This window comes from Sphaeramia orbicularis, unplaced genomic scaffold, assembly GCF_902148855.1.
Source record: "Sphaeramia orbicularis unplaced genomic scaffold, fSphaOr1.1, whole genome shotgun sequence".
In the NCBI taxonomy this organism is placed as follows: Eukaryota; Metazoa; Chordata; class Actinopteri; order Kurtiformes; family Apogonidae; genus Sphaeramia; species Sphaeramia orbicularis.
This window is the reverse complement of record NW_021941584.1, coordinates 139,230-153,984: the sequence shown is the minus strand read 5'-3', so window position 1 is coordinate 153,984 and position 14,755 is coordinate 139,230. Positions and strand designations below refer to the sequence as shown.

The 14,755-nt window shown below is 38.3% G+C and overlaps 2 protein-coding genes across 2 annotated transcripts in view; one reads left to right on the top strand and one right to left on the bottom strand.

The window, feature by feature from the left end:
- Nucleotides 1–5,056, top strand: part of LOC115416268 (DNA fragmentation factor subunit beta) — a 19,900-nt gene extending 14,844 nt beyond the window's left edge. The window contains exon 7 of the mRNA XM_030130015.1: nt 3,497–5,056. Within this exon, the coding sequence (XP_029985875.1) occupies nt 3,497–3,731 (235 nt within the window). The 3' untranslated portion in view covers nt 3,732–5,056. The remainder of the gene's footprint in view (nt 1–3,496) is intronic.
- cunh1orf174 (chromosome unknown C1orf174 homolog) lies at nt 3,830–14,755 on the bottom strand. The gene is made up of 5 exons (XM_030130016.1): nt 14,458–14,755; nt 13,215–13,271; nt 6,874–7,215; nt 6,058–6,194; nt 3,830–5,984 (listed from the first exon to the last, which is right to left on the bottom strand). The coding sequence occupies exons 1-5, from the start codon at nt 14,464–14,466 to the stop codon at nt 5,924–5,926; spliced, it is 606 nt and encodes a 201-aa protein (XP_029985876.1). The 5' UTR covers nt 14,467–14,755; the 3' UTR covers nt 3,830–5,923.

The window sequence follows — 14,755 nt, the reverse complement described above, 5'->3', positions numbered from 1 at the left end:
GTTTAAATGATAGATCTGGGTCAAATAGAACTCCTAGGTTTCTAACTGTGGTGCTAGAGGCTACACTCACATTGTCCAGAGTGACTATCTGGTCAGTTAGGGAGTCTGTCACATTTTTAGGGCCTATTAGAATGACCTCTGTTTTTTCAGGGTTAAGTAAAAGATAATTAGCGCTCATCCAGGTTTTAATGTCACGGACACAGGAACTTAGTTTATCTACTTGTCTGGTCTGATCAGGTTTAATCGATAAATACAGTTGTGTATCGTCTGTGTAACAGTGAAAATTAATGCCATGTTTTCTAATAATGTTACCTAAAGGCAGCATGTATAGTGTAAACAAAATGGGCCCGAGGACCGACCCTTGTGGCACGCCGCAACTAACTCTGGAATATGTTGATGATTGTTGGTTTACATGAACAAACTGGTACCTATTAGATAAATAGGATTTAAACCAGCAGAGGGCTGCTCCTCTAATGCCTCTGTCCCATTCTAATCTCTGCAGTAAGATACTGTGGTCCATAGTGTCAAAAGCTGCACTCAGGTCCAATAAGACCAGGATCCAGACCAAACCATCGTCAGCAGCTAATAACAAGTCATTAGTTACTTTGACTAATGCGGTTTCAGTGCTATGATGAGCACGAAAGCCAGACTGGAAGTGTTCAAATAAACTATTGTCCTGTAAATGCTGACACAGCTGTTTAACTACCACTCTTTCAAGAACTTTTGAGAGGAAGGGTAAATTAGATATAGGTCTGTAACTGACCAGGAGGTCAGGATCTAGAGTAGGTTTTTTCAGAAGTGGTTTAATAACTGCAAATTTAAAAGATTGTGGCACGTAGCCAGTAACTAGTGAGGTATTAATTATAGTTAGAATTGTGTCAATAGTTAGGGGCAGAGTCTGTTTGAAAAGTTAAAACCAGTTTAAAAAACCAGCAGATGAACGAATGATTGGATGAACCAGCATAGGAATGAGTGGATGAACCAGCAGAGGAATGAATGGATGAACCAGCAGATGAATGAATGATTGGATGAACCAGCAGAGGAATGAGTGGATGAACCAGCAGAGGAATGAATGGATGAACCAGCAGATGAACGAATGATTGGATGAACCAGCAGAGGAATGAGTGGATGAACCAGCAGAGGAATGAATGGATGAACCAGCAGAGGAATGAATGGATGAACCAGCAGAGGAATGAGTGGATGAACCAGCAGATGAACGAATGATTGGATGAACCAGCAGATGAATGGATGAACCGGCAGAGGAATGAATGGATGAACCAGCAGATGAATGAATGAATGGATGAACCGGCAGAGGAATGAATGAATGGCTGAACCAGCAGAGGAATGAGTGGATGAACCAGCAGATGAACGAATGATTGGATGAACCAGCAGATGAACGAATGATTGGATGAACCGGCAGATGAACGAATGATTGGATGAACCGGCAGAGGAATAAATGAATGGCTGAAGCAGCAGTGGGCTGTGGTCCTGGTGCTGGTCCGTGTGCTGGTCCTGGTCCGTGTGCTGGTGCTGGTCCGTGTGCTGGTCCTGGTCCGTGTGCTGGTCCTGGTCCGTGTGCTGGTGCTGGTCCGTGTGCTGGTCCGTGTGCTGGTCCTGGTCCGTGTGCTGGTGCTGGTGCTGGTCCTGGGGTCAAACCTCCGTCCTGGGTCTTCTCTGTGGGCGTTGGCTCTGACTCTTCTACCTTCTTGTGTCGTGTCGACTCTGTGCGACCGTGGAATGCGGATGTGGGAGGTATTTAAAAACTGCCGCCACCTGCGGGCGAATCAGGTGATGATGACGTGGTGACAGTTTCCGGGGTGTATCCGACAGCTATCAGGTGTGCTTCCTGGGGGGGGGGTTGTTGTGGAAGTGCGCAGAAAGCCCAGACTGTCATGTAGAACCAGAAGGTTTGGTATCACCACCTTCCTGAAAGACAGAATTTGTTCAGATTTTCAGGAAACACAAACTGAACCTGAAATTGGGTATTTGATGATTTAGTGCAGGAGTGTCCAACGTGCGGCCCGTGGGCCAAAAGCGTCCTGCCAAAGGGTCCGGTCCGGCCCACCGTATGAATATGCCAAGTACAACATGAACACTGAAGGTCTTGAACTTGTGTGAGCTCAGAGGCCACAGACAGGCCAACAGGATCTCATCACACCAACACCATCATATTATATTACGCTGTACATTATGACCACTTCGTTTTTCTTTTTTTTTTTAGTTCTAGTGTGAAAAAAGTAAAATTACATGAGGAAAATGTTTACATTTACTAACCATCCTTTCACAAAAAATGGGAATTATCTAAACAAACACAACCTGACGTTCCTTCAGAAAAATAAGCCCAGTTTTAACAGTGTTCTGCCTGTCACTATGATCTATACATTTATTGTATTTTGTTGCTTTTTCTGTGATTAATGACCATTGATGGGTGCATATATAATTGACTTCTTGATTTTATTGTTTTGTTTACTTCTTTTTTCTTTCAAAGTTTGAGACAAATAAAACAAATACGCATCGCTGTAAACGGGCTTATTGTACTGGTCCGGACCACTGGAGGTCACACTGGGCTGGACCTGGCCCCAGAACTAAAAGAAGTTGGACTTAGGCAGGATTTAGCCAGAAAAGTCTTTTTTTTAATGACTTAGACAGTTATTTTAGGAAGGTGATGACATTTATGTTGTATATGCCAAGTACATATTTGAAAAGTGAACAACCCTCCCTTTCCCCTTTTTTCAGTGTGTTTACATTTGTTTGTTTCCTTCCTTCTGGAGTTTAAACGGTGTAAAAATGACTGAATATGTGAATCCCTGTGGTGGTGCATTCATGTCCATGAAATAAAGGTGTTTGTGTTAATAGTATATGAAGTACTAATACCAAATATACTGAATTCATGAGGAAGTTATTAGAAAAATTAATTTTATTCATCATTGAATTTAGTCTTAAAGCCTATTTCAGATGAAAAAACAAAGACTCTTGTAGCTTGGAATGGATTTTTGAGTATGATTACTCCAAAAGTAGACAGTAAAAGTAGTTCATCATATTTGTGCTAATAATATATGAAGTACAAAAACCAAATATACCAAATTCATGAGGTTCTCTTCTCTTCAGGTCATTTCATCATAAACTTATCCAGAGAAATGTGCTTTGTTGTGCTTTTTAAATGTGAAAATGCTCCAGACCATTGTCAGTAAAAGCAGCTCCACTGCCTGGACTTTGTCTGGAGGATTTTTTTCAGCTAAATGTGAATCCTCTGTGCACTTTGCCAACACTTGTTTTCATTTCCTGGTCCAGATAACCTCCACCACCTCCACCTGTTGAAGGAACACCCGCTCATACTTCCAGACAGAACTTCTCCAGAGCCGCAGCTTGTACAGTGAATTTGTGGTTCTGCGGTGAACTCGTACTGAGACGTTCCGCTGGATTACATCTGTGCTGTCAATGTGTTCCAGGTTTCCAATCGTCCATAATCGATCTTTCTTGTTCATGTCGTGTTCAGGATTGAGAAGAAGAGGGCCATCATCCCGGCACTGCTGGGAGCGCTGCAAAACCACCCGAGCAGCGACCTGAACCTGGACTACTTCTACCGCATGCTGTTCACCAGGGACAACCTGAAACTGGTCCAGATCGTGTGTCACAAGAAGGGAGCCCACAACCTGCTGTGTGACGACCAGAAGATCTACAAAGGGAACACGAAGCAGAAGGCCGGAGGGAAGAGGAGGCGCTTGAACTGAGGCTTTGAATCCGTTCGATGAGGTGACACGACACCGCTCGGCTGAGTGAAGGGGATCTGGAGCCAAACTACCGAGCCGACACAAGTCCAGAGTCAAAATCACGAAAGCCATTTATTTGTTCCCATGTTGGCACAGTAATGACATTGTCATGACATTGATGCATTGTCTGAATACAATGAAACATTTACTCAGTCCAACAATTGCATAGCAGAGTATGAAGCGCTTGTATAAATAAGGCATGAGCTCAAAGGCAGTAAAAATATAGAAAACATCTGATTGGATCAGAAAATACAAAATTTAACAATGGTTGTGCAAATGACTGTGAACCTCAGGCTTGGATTCTCTAAGTATCAGTTAGGTTTTCCACAGTTCACTTAGTACGTTGCAAAATCAGTGTTTTTACTCTTTTTTTTTTTTTTTTTTCTTTTAAAGTTGTACAATCTTGAACAGAATTTTGGTAAATGTCTTAAGTGTGTACTGATACTTTTTTCCAGCTGCCACAGATGTGCTGTTAAATGAATGACACCTGCTGAGTGCAGGATGAAGAGAATGACAATCATCACCATAAACATCTGAAGTCATTTTGTGTTGAGCTACAACACTAAATGATTCAGTGTTTAGATAGAAAACAGTCAAGACCAGTTCGACAGTTTATGAAACAGACTATTTTTATCATGTTATGAATGTTCAAAGGAGTCGGAGGACTGCACTGTGGAAAAAAACTGTCTTTTTGAAAATAAGAGTTGTACCACTGGGGGTAAAAAAAAAAAAAAAAGCAATATTACAAGATAGAAATTACAACAAAAGCTGTAACTGTCTTTGAGAAAAAAGCTCAATATTCCAAGACGTGTCAGAGTGAATAGTTTTTGATGCTGCCTTTTGTACTTTCATATTTTCTATCAAATTTCACACATAAAATGACGTGCTGTACTTCTGTAACTGTGTTTTTGCCTCTAGTTCTCTGTATGTATGAATGTTTTATGCACTGCCATAAAGAAGTTTCACATCAACTTTGACTGAGGATGAAACTCACCCTTTAAGCTTCAGACCCACTGATGGTGATGATCATCACTGATGGAAAAGTCTTCCTCATGTTAACACTTTCAGCCTCTCACCCTAACCCTCCTGCTGACATTAAATCCTCGTAGAACTGGATCTGAAAGTCCTGCTTCGGAGCTGCTCTTTGGTCAGTCTGCTCTTCACCCCGTTTATTCCATCTGAACATGACGTGGCATTTCCACTGCTCTGACATGTAAAGCTTTTTAGCAGAAAAATAACTATTTTAAAGTGACGTCTTTGTATTCAACTTTGTTTTTCTCAAACTGCATCATTCTATTTAGTTTTGTACAAATATGGACATTTGCAGAGAATTTACAGCATTAAATTCAAGTGCTGTGAACACAGCCTCAGAAAGTCAATAAATAAGAAAACAAGCTCAACTACACGTTCCCCTCAAGTGGACAGACTCATCCCATTTCGGAATTCAACACTACATTCACATGCGCATTCATATTCCACTATTGTTCCAAATTTGACAGGATTGTCAGTGTGATGCCGGTCATGTACACAGGATACTCCATATATCAAATGTTCAGTTTTATACCAGTTCTTTGGACGTTTATTCAGTAGATGCAGAATATCCATATGACCTGGGCTTTCTCTAGTTCTAATGACTCTGTTATTGGATGAATATCAACAGGAATTTTGGTGGAATACATATTTTCAGTAGCCAAGCATACTCGGAATGTTCCCTTTCAGAACAAACCTGGAATATGTTGTGCATGTACAGACAGTGGCAGTAGGGCTAGGCAATACGTTTGGCAAAGACCTGATCCATGTTTGTGTGGATGTGATGTCAGCACAGGACAAACTGGACTGGAACGCTCAGTCAGGAGGAACACTTTCAAAACATTTAGTTTTTGTTCATACTGCCCAACCCTAAATGTTACAGCTCAGACCACATGTTTTGGGTGAGGAATGAGTTTTTTTTGGGCATTTGGACGGTTTTCGTCAGAGTTTACAGGCTGCAAATTGCATGTGTAAGCACCTGGTGATTCTCAAACACACACACACACATTGTAAAACAGATGGACGTGGTGGTGATTGCCATCAGTCAGTGCACTGGTGTGCAGTTTGTTAACAGTATGTACATTTGAAAGTGGAGGATGTCATCTGTCCAACTCTGAACACCATCAGTGTGAGTGTACCAGCAGGATCCGTCCACAGTCCTGGTGCAGCTGCTCTTCAGCAGGCCTCCCCTCTGGGCCCCCCCCCTCTGGACTCCCCTCCTCTGGGCCCCCCCCCTCTGGACTCCCCTCCTCTGGGCCCCCCCCCTCTGGACTCCTGCTGCATGCTGCTGTGCTCCCCCTCGTCCTGGTCGCTGTCCTCTGGTGCGTAGTAATGTCTCCTCCTGTGGCCTTTCTGCACACGGGTCGACGCTGCTGCTGATCTCTGAGGGAAATCCTGGAGGAAAAAAGTCAGCCCGCATGTTTTAACACCAAGCAAAATTATTTGACAAAAAGGTGTCATTTAGAATAAAAGATGAAGATGAATTCAAAACTAGTAGTTAGGGATGCACCGATCCGATACCAGTATCAGGTATCGGCTCTGATACTCAGCGTTCTCGTACTTGTAAAAGTAATCCCAGGGTTCTCGCTAGCGTCATTGAACGTCGGGGCCCCTGATGCTGTCCCTGGGGGGCCCCCCCCCCGACGCTGAGATTTGACCCGCGATGCTGTCTGTGACAACAACAATAAAGCACATTTACAAAAGGAACCAACAACTGGAATGGGATTATTAACTCTTTCAGTGCCAGACAGTTAAGGGGCTAATAAGCCTTAAAAGTGCCACAGAATTTTTCAGTATTTTGCGTCGTTTTTACAATATTTGAAGAATCCTGCAGGAAACCGCTCGGTAACATCCGGCGTGTTCTCCAAAGCCGATCTGATCGGCCCGCGGCACTTTAAAGGTTGTATTCGTAAAGCCGATTTAATCGGCCCATGGCACTGAAAGAGTTAAGGACTAGTATCAGTACTCGGTATCGGCAAGTACTCAAATGGAAGTACTCTTACTTGGTCTGGAAAAAAGTGGTATCGGTGCATCCCTACTAGCAGTGGAGCAGAAAAAAAACAACCCCCGTCACCTGTAAAGCATCCAAGTTCCCAAAGAAGTGTTCCACAGGCAGAATCTGGTTACTGTCGTCATCTGGGAATAGGTTCTTGCTGTTGTCTTCGTAGTCCATGAGGTCTGTGACGTATTTGTAGCTGTACACTCTGCAGCTGTCTAGGTCCAGCCCCATCCTCCGCTCATTCTCCTTCCCCTCCAGGTTCTCCGGCTCTGGAGAACCTGAGCACCTCCTGCCGGCAGACTGGTGGCACTCACAGCTGATGCTGGAAAGTCTGTCCGTGCTGGAGCCTCGGACCACACAACTGGTGTCCAACGCTGCCGAGGTGCGTCTGTGACTCTTCTTTTTTGTAGAAGATGCCTAGGAAACAAAGTGACACAGAGTGGAGGGTTGTCATGTTTCCCCACACAGTGTAGGCTCACAGATGTTTACAGGATAAAAAATACAGTGACAAAAATCCTCTCTTTAATCTGGATGCATTCCTTCCACAGCAGCTCTTCTCTGTGTACATTTCTACAGAAGTAACTGTGTCCCTGCCAGCTGACAACCGCTAACATGGTGCACAGGAGCTGCTGTGCACTCAGATTTCTTGCAGTGGGACTTCGCAGAAAAGATGTATTATGTCCCCTGACAAAGGATGAGTAGTGGTCCATGGGCTGAGCATTCCTCACCACCTCATTCTGAATCCACTGACATAATCCAGTTCCAGAGCACCGTTATGTAGAATAATACCTGACACACACATCCCCTCTCACATCTAAAGGCAATGTGTCATCACTCACTGAGTTTTTAGTCACAAACTACAAGATCTGACAGACAGTGACAGCTGAGGAGTCCCTGTTTGAAAGACTCCAACTCAATATAACCCTTTGAGAATCTTGTTGTGATATTGGGCTATACAAATAAAATTGAATTGAATTGAATTCCTTCTGTGGTTTGTTGTCTGCAAACTGAACACACACCAAACGTTGTACTCTGTACATTATTTCAACACTAAATCAGCATGTGATGCTAAAACTTGAAAAACAAAACCGAGATAACTGGAGTTACTCCTGTCACCATCTTTGCTATAAAAATCTGTGATGTGACTCGTGCACAACATGTACATGAGAGATCACACATTTAAGTTGAACTACCAGAACATTTAGCAACAAATTTACACTATGCCACTGAGAGCTGATCACCGATTAATCAACATTGGTCGATTTGTAACCGATATATTAATTTAAGTTTTTCGCTGCAAGGAGATTCTGTCGCTCCATTCCTGTGTCTGTGTGCTGCACACTGCCCCAGCACCTGGCCCCTCCCCTGCCCCCCCTGCCCCTCCCAGACCAGTGCAGCGCAGTTACACCTCTGACACTCACTGGGCTGCAGCAGAGAAGAAGAGGTAAGAAACAGCATTTATTTTACTGCATGGTAAGATGTGACTTTGTAAAACAACACTACACATGAGTGCCCCATGAGAAAAACGTCCTTGCAGAAACACTGTCAGGGTACGCCAAGGACAACATTCTAATTTTTTTCCACACAAGTTTTAGAGAGTGATGACAGCGTTTTAACGTTATGTAAGTTGCATCTCTGTGAAATAAACACATATACAACTGTAAATCAATATGTCCACTATTATCTAATATCAGACTGTTATTCAGTGTTTTAAAGTTATGTAAATTGCATCTTTGTGAAATACAGATCTATGCACCTGTTCACTCCCTTGTCCATCATTCATATCAGACTACTATACAGCGTCCCATTTCACTTCATACAGTCATACAGGATTTACAGGGGCTCATAAATTCACAAGTTAATGTCTTCATTAAAATAATTTTGAAAAGGTTCCAAGTCATGTATTTAGTTGTAATTTTATGTATTGCATGTTTTGAAAGCAGTTACATTGTTACATAAAATGTAGTTAAGAAATAATCCAAACATGCATCATGTTATTAGACTTATTTTGTTTGTAGACAACTTTTTGTCACTTTTTAATGTTTGCTTCAGTATTTATTTTTGAGCTGTTTGCAAATACCCAGTGGCTGCAGATGGAACTTTTCATTAGCTAGTAAATATGACTAATTGATATTGGTAAGATGTTTTAGTGAATAAGCCTTTTAAAAACACATCATGCATTAGTTTAAAAACACCTCACATTAGCCTATGTATTATCATTTCCAGCTAAATGCAGCCACTTGTTTTCATTTTAAAATGGCCAACTATAGAATCAAATTCTATGCTACTAACCAAAATGCATTAAATGTATATATTTTCATTTCACAGGCAGAGGGGAAGAGGAAGGTGTGGAGCCTCTTCACAAAAGACCCCACAGGAGCTAGATGAACATCTGCAGTACAAGAGTTAGCCAGGGCTCCAGCACCAGCAAAGCAAAGAACACTACACATTTACTGATTTAGCACTGGGTTTACAGTTTGATTTTCTTATATCACTGTGTTTACAGTTTACTTTTCCTATATCATTGTTTACAGTTTGATTTTCTTATATCATTGTGTTTACAGTTTGATTTTCTTATATCACTGTGTTTACAGTTTACTTTTCCTATATCATTGTTTACAGTTTGATTTTCTTATATCACTGTGTTTACAGTTTGATTTTCTTATATCATTGTGTTTACAGTTTGATTTTCTTATATCACTGTGTTTACAGTTTACTTTTCCTATATCATTGTTTACAGTTTGATTTTCTTATATCATTGTGTTTACAGTTTGATTTTCTTATATCACTGTGTTTACAGTTTACTTTTCCTATATCATTGTTTACAGTTTGATTTTCTTATATCATTGTGTTTACAGTTTGATTTTCTTATATCATTGTGTTTACAGTTTACTTTTCCTATATCATTGTTTACAGTTTGATTTTCTTATATCACTGTGTTTACAGTTTGATTTTCTTATATCATTGTGTTTACAGTTTGATTTTCTTATATCACTGTGTTTACAGTTTACTTTTCCTATATCATTGTTTACAGTTTGATTTTCCTATATCATTGTTTACAGTTTGATTTTCCTATATCATTGTTTACAGTTTGATTTTCTTATATCACTGTGTTTACAATTTGATTTTCCTATATCATTGTGTTTACAGTTTGATTTTCTTATATCATTGTGTTTACAGTTTGATTTTCCTATATCATTGTTTACAGTTTGATTTTCTTATATCATTGCGTTTACAGTTTACTTTTCCTATATCATTGTTTACAGTTTACTTTTCCTATATCATTGTTTACAGTTTGATTTTCCTATATCATTGTTTACAGTTTGATTTTCTTATATCATTGTGTTTACAGTTTGATTTTCTTATATCATTGTGTTTACAGTTTGATTTTCTTTTATCATTGTGTTTACAGTTTACTTTTCCTATATCATTGTTTACAGTTTGATTTTCTTATATCATTGCGTTTACAGTTTGATTTTCTTATATCATTGCGTTTACAGTTTGATTTTCTTATATCATTGCGTTTACAGTTTGATTTTCCTATATCATTGTTTACAGTTTGATTTTCTTATATCATTGTGTTTACAGTTTACTTTTCCTATATCATTGTGTTTACAGTTTGATTTTCTTATATCATTGTGTTTACAGTTTGATTTTCTTATATCATTGCGTTTACAGTTTGATTTTCCTATATCATTGTGTTTACAGTTTGATTTTCTTATATCATTGTGTTTACAGTTTGATTTTCTTATATCATTGTGTTTACAGTTTGATTTTCCTATATCATTGTGTTTACAGTTTGATTTTCTTATATCATTGTGTTTACAGTTTGATTTTCTTATATCATTGCGTTTACAGTTTGATTTTCCTATATCATTGTGTTTACAGTTTGATTTTCCTATATCATTGTTTACAGTTTGATTTTCTTATATCATTGTTTACAGTTTGATTTTCTTATATCATTGTGTTTACAGTTTACTTTTCCTATATCATTGTTTACAGTTTACTTTTCCTATATCATTGTTTACAGTTTGATTTTCCTATATCATTGTTTACAGTTTGATTTTCTTATATCATTGTGTTTACAGTTTGATTTTCTTATATCATTGTGTTTACAGTTTACTTTTCCTATATCATTGTTTACAGTTTGATTTTCTTATATCATTGCGTTTACAGTTTGATTTTCCTATATCATTGTTTACAGTTTGATTTTCTTATATCACTGTGTTTACAGTTTACTTATATCACTGTGTTTACAATTTGATTTTCTTATTTATCATTGTTTACAGTTTACTTTTCCTATATCATTGTGTTTACAGTTTGATTTTCTTATATCATTGTGTTTACAGTTTGATTTTCTTATATCATTGTGTTTACAGTTTGATTTTCTTATATCATTGTGTTTACAGTTTGATTTTCCTATATCATTGTTTACAGTTTGATTTTCTTATATCATTGCGTTTACAGTTTGATTTTCCTATATCATTGTTTACAGTTTGATTTTCTTATATCACTGTGTTTACAGTTTACTTATATCACTGTGTTTACAATTTGATTTTCTTATTTATCATTGTTTACAGTTTACTTTTCCTATATCATTGTGTTTACAGTATGATTTTCCTATATCATTGTTTACAGTTTGATTTTCTTATATCATTGTGTTTACAGTTTGATTTTCTTATATCATTGTGTTTACAGTTTACTTATATCACTGTGTTTACAATTTGATTTTCCTATATCATTGTTTACAGTTTGATTTTCTTATATCATTGTGTTTACAGTTTGATTTTCTTATATCATTGTGTTTACAGTTTACTTATATCACTGTGTTTACAATTTGATTTTCCTATATCATTGTTTACAGTTTGATTTTCTTATATCATTGTGTTTACAGTTTGATTTTCTTATATCATTGTGTTTACAGTTTGATTTTCTTATATCATTGTGTTTACAGTTTACTTATATCACTGTGTTTACAATTTGATTTTCCTATATCATTGTGTTTACAGTTTGATTTTCTTATATCATTGTGTTTACAGTTTACTTATATCACTGTGTTTACAATTTGATTTTCCTATATCATTGTTTACAGTTTGATTTTCTTATATCATTGTGTTTACAGTTTGATTTTCTTATATCATTGTGTTTACAGTTTGATTTTCTTATATCATTGTGTTTACAGTTTACTTATATCACTGTGTTTACAATTTGATTTTCCTATATCATTGTGTTTACAGTTTGATTTTCTTATATCATTGTGTTTACAGTTTACTTATATCACTGTGTTTACAATTTGATTTTCCTATATCATTGTTTACAGTTTGATTTTCTTATATCATTGTGTTTACAGTTTGATTTTCTTATATCATTGTGTTTACAGTTTACTTATATCACTGTGTTTACAATTTGATTTTCCTATATCATTGTTTACAGTTTGATTTTCTTATATCATTGTGTTTACAGTTTGATTTTCTTATATCATTGTGTTTACAGTTTGATTTTCTTATATCATTGTGTTTACAGTTTACTTATATCACTGTGTTTACAATTTGATTTTCCTATATCATTGTGTTTACAGTTTGATTTTCTTATATCATTGTGTTTACAGTTTACTTATATCACTGTGTTTACAATTTGATTTTCCTATATCATTGTTTACAGTTTGATTTTCTTATATCATTGTGTTTACAGTTTGATTTTCTTATATCATTGTGTTTACAGTTTACTTATATCACTGTGTTTACAATTTGATTTTCTTATTTATCATTGTTTACAGTTTGCCTTTTCTTATTTATCAGCAGGTTTACAGTCCTTATGTTGACAGTGTTACTAATTAAAGTTCCTTATTTTAATTTAGTAGTCGTCTGCTTCTTTGTGTTGAATCATATTTTGGGTATTATAAGAATTTATGTTCATGCACAGTATATTTCCTGTGTATATCAATGCTCATATTTCATATATCGGCCAAAATATCAGTTATTGGCCGATATATCAAATATCAGCTTTTTTTTGCCCCCAGTATCGTATCAGCCCCAAAAATCCCATATCAGTCGGGCTCTAATGCCAGTTCATTCAGATGACGTACTTGCAAGTGACGTTTATCTTCTCTTAATGAAACAGAACATTGGTAGAAACATTTGATGTTGCAGGTTTTCAAGTCAGCAATATATAGTTTTTCTACATTTCACTAATGAATGGTAAATATTTGATTTATCTTTAACAGGACAAACACATACCTATCAAAAAGGACATCAGTCCTGTTCACTGGTTTAGTAAAACGCATGAATATTAACAAATGATGAAAACAACAGTCAAATGCAGACTGGGCATAGTTTTACAGCAAATAAATCTCCCAGAGGGTATATACTGTTTCAGTCTTCACTTTACACTGTGTCCTATAACCAGGAAACACAAACCTTTCTGGAGTTGCTCTTCCTCTTTCTGGACTTCAGGTTGTCCAGTTGACCCGGCATCTGTAATTCAACACAATTAGATTTGTTTAGTAAATTGCGTCAGATGTCTGTTAAAGCCACAGATGCCACTGGATTGCAGACTACTGCATTCTGACTGTAACAGATTTGGCTTTTTAGAGGAAGAAGTAACATTTGGGCAGAGGGAAGGATACCTTACCCTGTGTGTTATTGTGTGTTATATTCCTAACAACAAAATAACCTGCAAACCAATGTAGACAGATGTATGTGAAACTGTCAGAACCTTAAAATACTGTGATATTTTCGTTGAACAGCCCCGCACTAACTTTAGTTCCATAAAAGTCTACTGGGGTCTACTGGTACTGCTGTCACCTAGTGTTCCTCAGTGGTACTGCACTTTCAAATACTTGAGAGCCCCAGTTGAGTGAACAGTGGAAAAACACTTGATCTGAAAGGAGGAGGGAGGCATCTGTTACGATAACAGACTCTGGAAAACACACCACTGTTACTCAACTTCTCAGTTAGTTTCCACAAGAATCGGATCGTCCTAATGTGTGGGGATGAGCCTTCCTTTTACACACTGTCACTCTAAACCGGGTGGTTTTATTTTAGAAGTCGCTTTGGGGCTAAACTGTTAGATATGCGACACCCAGAACACGGCCCCTAACCTCTGCCAAACCCCTCCCTACGTGTTGAAGAACTCATGAGCGATTATTCAAGACCGAAAGGGATTTAACACACTTTATAAAGTTCCTGTAGAGCTTTGAGGCACCGTGCCACCATGGATTTAACTCAGATTTGTCTTAAAATAGTGTCAGAGGACCAAAGGTGACTGAGTATTGTTAAATCCGCCGAGTGGACGTATACTCAATTGAGGTCTATTTCTTCTTAATCAGCTTTGAAGTGCCTTCGATTAAGTCTAATGAATGTAAATAGGTCAGCGGATGAACACCTTCTGAGGGTATGTTCTCCAAATAACAATGAATTAGAGAAAAGGCGTAAAGACTAGCTTCATTCCAGACGTATAAAACTGACACGGCGAAAAAACGACAAGACACGATAATGGGAAAGGCGGAATAAACAAACGACAAGCGAATCCTACTTTAGCATCACATATTTTTTTTTTATCGACGACATAATATCAAGGTTAGTCGGTAATGTAACCTACAGTCGCGAGCTCATTCACCAGCAGTCTGTGGGTGAATTAGCTTAGCTTAGCTTAGCTTACCCTGAGCATCACCCAGACCCGTTGGTCTGGGAAATGGAGAATTTATCTGTCTTGTCCGTTTTAGGAGAGCTTTAAATTGGCTCCAGTGGAAGAACAGACCGTCAAACAAACAATAAACAAATGATGTGGCGTCGTCGCTGCTGGCCTCCGTGCCTCCGCCTCCTCGGATGTAGGTTTCCTGCACCGGAAGTTCACGCGGAGGTCACAGCGTCTCCAGGAAGTGCCGCTAACGGCCGCTTCACAGCTGCGGGAGATTCATGCGCGTCTTTGCAGGCTGTCGTGCACTATTTCACTGGAC